This window comes from Trachurus japonicus, unplaced genomic scaffold, assembly GCF_045865225.1.
Source record: "Trachurus japonicus isolate A0001 unplaced genomic scaffold, Traja_1.0 AP030687.1".
NCBI classification, from domain to species: domain Eukaryota; kingdom Metazoa; phylum Chordata; class Actinopteri; order Carangiformes; family Carangidae; genus Trachurus; species Trachurus japonicus.
The window spans coordinates 1-10,184 of record NW_028220820.1 but is presented as its reverse complement, the minus strand read 5'-3'; the positions used below and the strand labels follow the sequence as shown (position 1 = coordinate 10,184).

General features: G+C 42.8%; 1 protein-coding gene across 1 annotated transcript; it reads left to right on the top strand.

Annotated features, from left to right (window-relative positions):
- Positions 1-1,501: 1,501 nt before the first annotated feature.
- LOC146960131 (uncharacterized) lies at positions 1,502-9,241 on the top strand (the record flags this gene model as incomplete). The annotated part of the gene is made up of 6 exons (XM_085772604.1): positions 1,502-1,753; positions 3,071-3,365; positions 3,471-3,615; positions 3,997-4,228; positions 8,944-9,060; positions 9,149-9,241. Coding segments are annotated over exons 1-6 (1,134 nt in total), but the record flags the coding sequence as incomplete, so codon positions are not given.
- Positions 9,242-10,184: the final 943 nt, after the last annotated feature.

Here is a 10,184-nt window from a genome sequence, read left to right as displayed (position 1 = left end):
AGCAACAAGCATGCATTAGCATACGAAAAAAAATCTTAAATAACCCTGTTTTTGTGTCTGAGTAGATTTACTGCATTTATCACATTGTGAAAGACATTTGCACATCTCACTACTGCCTGACTGCAGCTCCATGACGTGATCTAGAGTGGTATTAAACACAGGGAAAAAAGGATCGCAAGATGAGAAAAAGAGAAGGAAATTAAAGCAGGATAGAGTCAAAGAAAGAGGCAGATGAAGTATGAACCCGAGGAGTGAAAGCATCATCAGGCGAGAAAAAGGATGAAGATGAAGAAGGAAGGAAATTAAAATGGTGTGGTGAGAGTAAGAGGGAGATGGAGTGTGAATGTAAAAGAAGGAAGCATCAGTGAGAGAGGCAGGCCAAAAAAAATGAGGAATTTTTCTTCTTCTTTCTGTGTGAAGACAGATAAGTGAAATGGAGACACATGAAGGCCCTCGTTTGTTACTTCAGTCCATGGTCAGTGGTGTTTGGACAGGTTCTAAAAAAGCTGCATACTGTAAATCCAAGCCGACACTCGGGCCGGACAGAAAAGCTTGACATTGACTGTAGGGATGTATACCGTGGACCGGTACTTTTCGGTACCGGTCCGTAATTGGGTCGGTACCAGAGTACCGTTAAGATTCTTGCTTAACGGTACTCTTATCGGTCCTTTTTTTTTTTTTTTTTTACTTTATTTTAGAGATTTTTATCTGAACGTCTCATGGGAACGTCTGCGTCTACCCAGCTGTCGCGTACGTAATTACGTGCCGCCGTCGACAGGTGATGATGCAGCGCCTCGTGAACTCAGGCTGAGCCATCATGTTGAGGGTGAAGCGCTCCAAAGTGAACGATAATGTTGCTCGATGTAGTCTCTGTGAAAGAGAGGTTGCGTCCAAGGGGGGCAACACCAGCAATTTGACAAAACACTTGGAGCGCGGACACAGCATGAAGCTAAAGGAGTGCGGCGTGTTCGATTGCTATAAGAAAGCTAGTCAAGTTAGTAGCCCGACGACGGCTAACGCTAAAGACTGCAGCACCGTGTCAGCGCCAGCGGCACCCGGCTTCGTTTCTGCGACGTCAAGTCACGGTAAGTTTGTTGTAAGTTTGTTAAGTTTGTAGTCATTACAGCATTGATATTAGCACCGCGCTGATATGTTACGTTAATCCTGTAGGCGGCATGAACCAAGCAGCAGCTACCACAACAACTCCGCCGCCACTGCAGACGATCCCATTCACAATCGCCAGACAAATGAAGATGACAGCTGAAAGAATACATGAATGCCACAGAGTCGTCACAAAGTTCATTGTGAAGGATCTGCAGCCCTTTGCTACAGTCGAATCAAAGTGGTTTAGGTAGGCTAAATAGGCAGTAGTTAGTTAGTCCACTTGAAGTCATTGTGTGAGCAGCACTGTTAACGTTAGCTCTTGTCTTGTTAATCATAACATAATGAATCATATAACTAAATTTGTATTGCTTTTTCCGTGATGATGATTGTTAGGGAGATGACCAGAGCCCTTAACCCAGGTTACACCCCCCCTTCCAGAGAAGTGTTGTCAGAGACCCTCCTTCCAGCATGGTACGACGTTGAAAAGAAAAATCTCATAGCTGAGCTTGCTAACGTGCCAAAAGTGGCCATCACCAGCGATGGGTGGACAAGTATTACCCAAGATCACTATGTCACCGTCACACTCCACTATGTGAATGAAGGCCAGTTACAGCAGAAAGTACTCTCAACCCAGGCAGTATACAGGACTGTCTCAGAAAATTTGAATATTGTGATAAAGTCCTTTATTTTCTGTAATGCAACTAAAAACATGAAAATGTCATACATTCTGGATTCATTACACATCAACTGAAATATTGCAAGCCTTTTGTCGTTTTAATATTGCTGATTATGGCATACAGCTTAAGAAAACTCAAATATCCTATCTCAAAATATTAGAATATCATGAAAAAGTATACTAGCAGGCTATTTAACTAATCACTTGAATCGTCTAATTAACTCGAAACACCTGCAAGGGTTTCCCTGAGCCTTTAAAAACACTCAGCTTGGTCCAGGTATCAAAAGCCACTGTTCACAGACGTGTCCGGGAAATGGGCTACAATAGCCGTATTCCCATGGTCAAGCCACTCCTGAACTCAAGACAACGGAAGAAGCGTCTGACTTGGGCTATGGAAAAGAAGCACTGGACAGTTGCAGAGTGGTCCAGAGTCCTGTTTTCAGACGAAAGCAAGTTTTATATTTCATTTGGAAGTCAAGGCGCTACAGTCTGGAGGAAGGCTGGAGAGGAGCAAAATCCAAGTTGCTTGAAATCCAGTGTGAATTTCCCACAGTCAGCAATGGTTTGGGGAGCCATGTCAGCTGCTGGTGTTGGTCCGCTGTGTTTCATCAAGTCCAGAGTCAATGCAGCTGTGTACCAAGAGATTTTAGAGCACTACATGCTTCCATCTGTTGAAAAGCTCTATGGAGATGATGATTTCATTTTCCAGCATGATCTGGCACCTGCCCACAGTGCCAAAACCACCAGTAACTGGTGTACTGACCATGGCATTACTGTCCTCGATTGGCCTGCCAACTCCCCTGACCTGAACCCCATAGAGAATTTGTGGGGTATTGTGAAGAAGAAGCTGAAAGACACCAGACCCAATAATGCAAATGAGCTAAAGGCCGCTATTGAAGCATCTTGGGCATCCATAACACCTCAGCAATGCCACAGGCTGATTGCCTCCATGCCACGCCGCATTGATGCAGTAATCCGTGCAAAAGGATTCCCAACCAAGTACTGAGTGCATTAATTGACATTTTCATATGTTTGATTTTGTTTTGCTGTTATAAATCTTTTTTTTTTTACTTGGTCTGAGGAAATATTCAAATTTTTTGAGATAGGATTTTTGAGTTTTCTTAAGCTGTATGCCATAATCAGCAATATTAAAATAATAAAAGGCTTGCAATATTTCAGTTGATGTGTAATGAATCCAGAATGTATGACATTTTTGTTTTTTTAATTGCATTACAGCAAATAAAGAACTTTATCACAATATTCTAATTTTTTGAGACAGTCCTGTATGAGTCACAGAGCGGTCCAGTTGTGGCTGAAGAGATAGGAGAAGTGCTTGAAGAGTTTGGTGTTAGAGAAAAAGTTGTAGCCATGACAGTTGATAACGCAGCTAATATGGACGTGGCTGCACATGAGCTCCAAATCAGAAAGCTGGGATGCTGTGCACACACTCTCAACCTCAGTGCACAAAAGGTCTACACCATCCAAACTATTTCCAAGTGGGCTGCAAGGATCCGTGACTGTGTTGTGTGGATCAAGAGATCTTCTATTGTGAAGAACGTGGTCGCGGAAAAGCAGAGACTTCTGGGTAAGAAAATAAGCCTTGTCATTATTTCAGTATCATTCATCAGGAGCCACAGCAGCACTACATATCTAAACTGATTTCAATGTGTCTGTCCATAATGTGTTTCAGGCATGACTGTCCATACTGCTATTCTGGATGTAAGGACCCGCTGGAATTCACTGTATCTCATGGTTGAACGATTTATTCAGATGTACCCAGCCATACAAGCTGCCCTCTTAGATCCACGAGTCAAAAAGCTGATGAAGAGAGAGAGGTAACCTAATATGACACTGCACTAGTAGTTCAAATTAATAAATAAACTATAGATGTAGAATAAGTAACTAACATAATAATTATTGAATGATTTAAAAGGTGAGTTCATATCAGAATGATTAAAATTCATGACATGATAAATAATTATTGAATGATTTTAAAAATGTGTTAATATCAGAATGATTAAAATTCATATAATAAAAAAATATTGAATGATTTAAAAAGTGAATTCATATCAGAATGATTAAAATTCATGTTGTCATGATAAAAATATTGAATGATTTAAAAAGTGAGTTCATATCAGAATGGTTCAAATTCATGTCATGATAAAAACAAATGCGATTGCAGAATAAATACATGTTATGTAATAATTTCATCTCAGACTTGAAAGGTTCACAGAGGATGACTACAAAAAAGCCCAGGAGTTTGTCAGCGTGATGAGAATAATGTACAACTCCACCCTGGCTGTATCAAGTGACAAACAGGCCACCTGCAGCCAGATTCTCCCTATAATGACAAAGCTTGAGAGCCACTTCAAAATCGCAAATGATGACTCACCGTTTGTGACCACCATCAAGGAGAAAGTCTGGGGTGACCTGTCCAGACGTTATCAGGTTTTTCTCAATGAAATATTTATTTCAAGAAGAACCTTTAATCCAACAATCCTCTTGCACAACATAGGCTACAGTTTAAATGTGTAACTGTAAACAGAGGAAATATGCGGACTTGCGGAGCAGTCGGGCTGAAACAAAATAAAAGCCAGTGTTCTAACAATTCCGCCTCTTTTAGACGTAATAAAAATATTATGTTAACTAATAATGATTCAACATTTAATCCAATAATCCTCTTGCACAACATAGACTACAGTTTAGATGTGCAACTGTTCAGCAAAAGAAATACGCGGAGGCGTCGGCAGAAAATAAGAGCAGTGCGTTCTCTTAAACAATAAATAAATATCATCATTAATAAAAAACAAAAAAACAACATCATTTTAACTTAAAATAATTTAATAAAATAAAATAGCATATTAGCCTGTTCGTGGCTGACTTTTTTTGTTGCCAAAATGTAACTTCAAACCAAAGGCACCCGGCGGAGAGAGAAGACGATCAGGAGATGTTAACTGTTACTGTATGCACAGTCATGAACTAGGCACAATAAAAACATCATAATAATCAGCAAACAAAATATTAGGCTACTCGTCGTGGCTGACTTTTTTTATTTTAGGGGGGAAGGCCAGAGGGAGATGTTTTTCTAATGCACAATTATGAACTAGAACCTCACAAAACAATAACACATATAGGCCTAGACCAGGGGTCGGCAACCCAAAATGTTGAAAGAGCCATATTGGACCAAAAAAAACAAAAACAAATATGTCTGGAGCCGCAAAAAATTAAAAGCCTTATATAACCCTTATAATGAAGGCAACGCATGCTGTATGTATCTATAGTAGCTATATTAGCTTATCAAAATGACTAAATTAACTACAAATACATAATGAGCCTTCATGATTAAATGTTTATTTTTCCTGCAGTGCATTCTGTAGAGAATGACTCACCACGTGACTATACTCTGTTGCGCGATGCCGCCTCAAGTTTAACTTCATTACAATATTAATGAATTATGTTTCATTGCTTTGATGAAATTAAAGAAATGCAATAAAGAAATCAGATTTTTGATGTCGTTTTTATTTTGAGGATCCGAAAAAACAGCATAACATGCCCCTTATCGGCAACAGAGTGCAATAAAACGTGCCATTTTAATTGCCCTTTCCTTCACTGTCTTAGCGGAGAGAGGCATGTCTTTAATTTTTTGTATTATCTCGGTTTTGTTTTTGCAAATATTGTCTGCAAATAGGTGTTCTGACACGTTGATGAATGACTCCTTCATGTACTCACCATCTGTGAACGGTTTGCCACGTTTTATTATCTCCGGGCTACAACAAAACTTGCAGCAGTAGTGGAGTTTGGAGATGCAATCCACTTCTTAAATCTATTTTTCCGCTCCTCTAATTTCTGCAGAAGTAATGCAATCGCACTTTTTTCTCTCACTCCCAACTGGGTACTCGGCTGCAAATGTGGCATGCTTTCCCTGAAAATGTCTTTCCACATTGCTCTTTTTGTTATTGGACAACTTCTCGCTACAGAGCAAACATTCAGGCAATCCTTCCGCAACGTTAAATCCTCTGTTCTCCTCAGTTATTTTTCTCCTTTTTCCTTTGGGATCCATAGCCCATCACGCATCCGCCGGTTTGTTTACAACAGCCACCTGCCTGGCGAGACCTGTGTCGCAGGCTATGACGTAAATATTCGTTGACAGAAATGTTGAAATTGAATATTTATTCTACACATTTTTACAGCATTGGAAAGCGTTAAGAATGTTTGTCCTCCTACAGAAACCATATTAAAACAAAAAATATATTTTTCTCCCCCATCTTTTTCCATTTTCAAACATTTTTGAAAAAGCTCCAGGGAGCCACTAGGCGGCGTTAAAGAGCCGCATGCGGCTCTAGAGCCGCGGGTTGCCGACCCCTGGCCTAGACCTACATAAAGGCTACGGTGGTGACTGTTAAAGCAGATATCAGTGGAATGTTTTTGTTAATATAAGTCCTAAATAGTCCTATTTTCCGTCAGCAATCACTTACATGAAGTATTTCAGCCTAAACACGAGTCTCTCCGTCACTCTGCTCTGCTGTAACCCGAGGAGAAAATTTTCCTTGTGGGATACAAGTGTTATCCAATGAGGGGAGAGAACGGCATGAAGGGCTGTGTGTGCAGCCAAGGGATGCGCGTGAATGTGGTGACGTAGCACGAGGACCAATTGATGCCTGACAAGGGCGGGGGCTGCTAACTCATGGTGCGTTCAAGGAAACTCGTACTTTGTGTTTTTCCTTCCTGTGAAGTCATACCAGTTCGATCTGGTACGAGTTCACGGGTCGGAAGTTACGAGTGGCCGTTATAGGGAACTTTCACAGACAACAGGACGGTAAAAACACGAGCTACGGGTTACCTGGAACGCTACCAAGTCGTAGTTGTGACTTGAAGCTGTAACTTACGGTTTCAAAAGCCTGCCTTGAACACAGCATTAGCCGAAACGGCCGTGCCACTGATATCTGCTTTAACTCAACCTACTGATTTTTGTTCAGAAAAATAAGCATGTTCACATGCTCGGGGGTGAGGCGTGAACGCAGCCTAGTGACCGTCAGTCCAGCAGCTGAAAACACCCGCTCTGACGGGACCGAGGTTGCGGGGATGCAGAGATATTGTCTCGCTAACCTGGACAGCCTGGGGAACTTTCCGTCGTTTACTTTCCACCAGTCTATAGGGCTGCAATGCAGGGGTGGGGGTGTTTCTCTCAGAAAGTTATGAAGTTCTGTCTCAATACCAGTGCCGCACTGGGTGGATGCGTATTGCTCCCCGAGGAGAAGTGTCATGGCAGAAGCGTGCGTGGCAGCAGCGGCGCTCTTCTGGCTGTCGGACAGCGCAGCCTCGTCTCTCCCAGACCGTGGGATAGCCGCCTGAACCACGTCGATTCCCTCTCCCAGTTCAACCAGTTTCGCATTGGCAATCACTCTCTGTGTTGGTGGAAGAAAGCTCAAATGCTTGTGACGAGGGTCCAGCATTGATGCAATCATGGGGGCGGATGACACAAACTCGTCAGACTGAACCTGTAAATAAATTATGCAGAAAAATAAACTGTAAAAATGTCATATCTAAAGCACATAAGCGATATTTAGCTATGCTTATTTCAGTCTCGTCATCAGCGGCTATGTCAACTAGTTAATTTTACCTTCATTCTGTTGCTGAGGGAGGACTTCACTTTGGTCTTGAATTCGGTGACTCTGGTACTGTCTCCTTCTCTCCGCATGAGATGGGTGTTGATGAGGCTGAAGGTCACTGGATAAATGTTTGAGATGGAGACGTCCTTCTCGGCAGACATGGCAGTGGTGACACACTTAAGTGCTCCTAACACAGGCTGTGTGTCCTCCATCAGCTGCCAGTGTTCCTCCCTCAGCTCCAGGACCCTGGCATCTTGAAGCTTGGTCACGGTTCTGTCCGAGAGGACGGCAACAACAGCCCACCGCTGCTCCACCAGTCTATCGAACATCTCACAGACCGAGTTCCATCGTGTTTTACACGATTGGATGAGGCGGTGGGTTGCCAGACCCATTTGCTCCTGCTTCTTCTTCAGCGCATTGCTTGCCACAGTGCTATGGTTAAAGTGGCTAACAAGTTTGCCAGCTGCAGAGATTACCCGATGCATGCATAGAGAAAACCCGTCATTTATAGCTAATTGAAGAGTGTGTGCAAAGCACGCAACGGAAACCCAGTTGACTCTGGTGGGATTGTTGGCAGCCGTGATGTTGGCCGCATTGTCGTGGACGCAGGCGATCACGCGGCCTTCAAATCCCCACTGCTCTACGGCTTCATTCATCTTCTCAGCGAGAATGTCGGCTGTGTGCCTGCCTGGAAGGCTTTCGGTGAGCAGGACCACTGAATTCATTTGCCAGTTGTTGCAAATATAGTGGCAGGTGATCATGAGGTAGCTCTCGGCTGTTAAAGCAGTCCAACAGTCTGTAGTTATAGCAACGCGGTCTGCTGTGGCTAACTTGTTTAGCAGCTCTTGCTTTCGCTCCTCGTATTGACTTTCAATGAGCCTGGTGATGGTACGTCGTGACGGAATATGATACGCTGGTTCGAGTAAATTAATCACACTTCGAAAACCTTTCCCATCGATGACACTTATGGGCAGCATATCCGTTTGAATCATTCTGCTGATCCCTTCTGTGATTTTCTCTGCCCGGTGTACGTCGCAGCTCCTCCGTGCTAATGCTGCGGTGATGGTGGGTTGAGAGCAGGATTCATTACCTGCTTTAACCAAGGTCGGATGAACGCTGTTCAAGTGGTACATCATTGGCGTTGTTGTTGTGTTGTACTTATAAACTGTATCACAGTGTCGACAATGAACGGAGTCATTTTTTAACTCGAAATGATCCCACGCCAGACTTCGCCTTGCTCTCTTCATGTCTACCCTCGTTTTGGCTACGGCAGCTCGCAGGCAGGTAGGTTGTCTCTGCTGTCTGTGTAGGCTATATCGCCCCCTGCTGGTAGGATATTTTATTACCGCCACATAGTGAAATTCACACACACAACATGAACTCTGTTTTATAACACCGTCAAATCGATAAAACAATTACATGATCGACAAAATTCTTAATGATCAATTATCGATAATCGATTAATCGTGCCCATCCCTACTACTTACTTACTTACTTTTTACAAAGACAATAGTCAAATTATGTGAAACTATGGTTTGTTTTATTTGTGTATAGGATGATGACCTGATAGAATTCTTGGAAGAGGCCACCACCATGGACCCTAGGTTCAAGGAGAGGGTCAACAAGCCAGATGTCTTTGACCGGCTGATGGAGGTAGCAGCAGCGAGAGAGGTGAGTAAAAGTCATCACAATTTAACTTCAAAATTATTTGCAACGCACATGACACATTTATTGAGGCAATCTAATCTCCCACCCTCAGCTGTCAGAGGATGAGGATGTGACAATGATGATGACGATTCCGAATGAAGCTGAGTTCCAGGGGGAAGAGGAGGAGGAGGAGGAGGAGGAGAATGTAGCCTAAGTTTGACGTGTTTGTGTGATCCTATGTTGTGTTGTGGCAAAAAGCAATCAACTTGACTTAAAAAATATTGTCTTGTTTTATATTTCAGCATCCAAAACCAGCGTCTGCTCTCGGTGAACTCTTTGCCGAGGAAGACCGAGAACTCCAAAGGCAGCTCACCCAGCAGCGGCACAATACACCCACAATTCGTGATAGACTGAAAAAAGAACTCGAAATTTACAAAGATCTCCCCTCTATCCCAACCGAACGGGACCCTGTCCGCTGGTGGTGGGGTAAGATGGACACTCCCTCTTCTTTCAGCGCTTTCCTTCACTTACCTATCCGTCCAGGCCTCATCAACACCATCTGAGAGAGTGTTCTCGACTACAGGAGACACTCTCTGTCCAGAGCGGTCTCGGTTACTTCCAGACAAAGTTAATATGCTGCTCTTTCTAAACAAAAATTGTTGAGTGTGTGTGTGAATGGGTGAATGTATGATGTTGTAAAAGCGCTTTGGGTTATGTTGCAGTTATAGTAAAGCGCTATATACAGTTTTTGCTCTGTGTGTGGCTGTGTGCAGTGTGGATGTGGGCATGCATACATGCATGCGTGCGAGCATGCATGTATGCATGTATGTGTGGATGTGGGCATGCGTGTGTGTGTGTGCATGTGTCGATATATACTGTATGTATGCCTTGTACAGGCTCCAGTATATTACCATGTATGGGTCTGTTTGTGTACAGTCTGTTGGATTGAACAAGATGTTGTGAAACTGTTCTGGAAACTTTATTAGTAATAAAAAAAAGGTTGACTCTTTTAACATCTTGTAACGTCTTTCTTTTTACACAAAATTACATATTGTAGTATCGATAAGAGTATCGATAAGTATCGGTACCGATAAGAAGTATCGTATCGGTATCGGTATCGATAAAATCCTAACGATATACATCCCTAA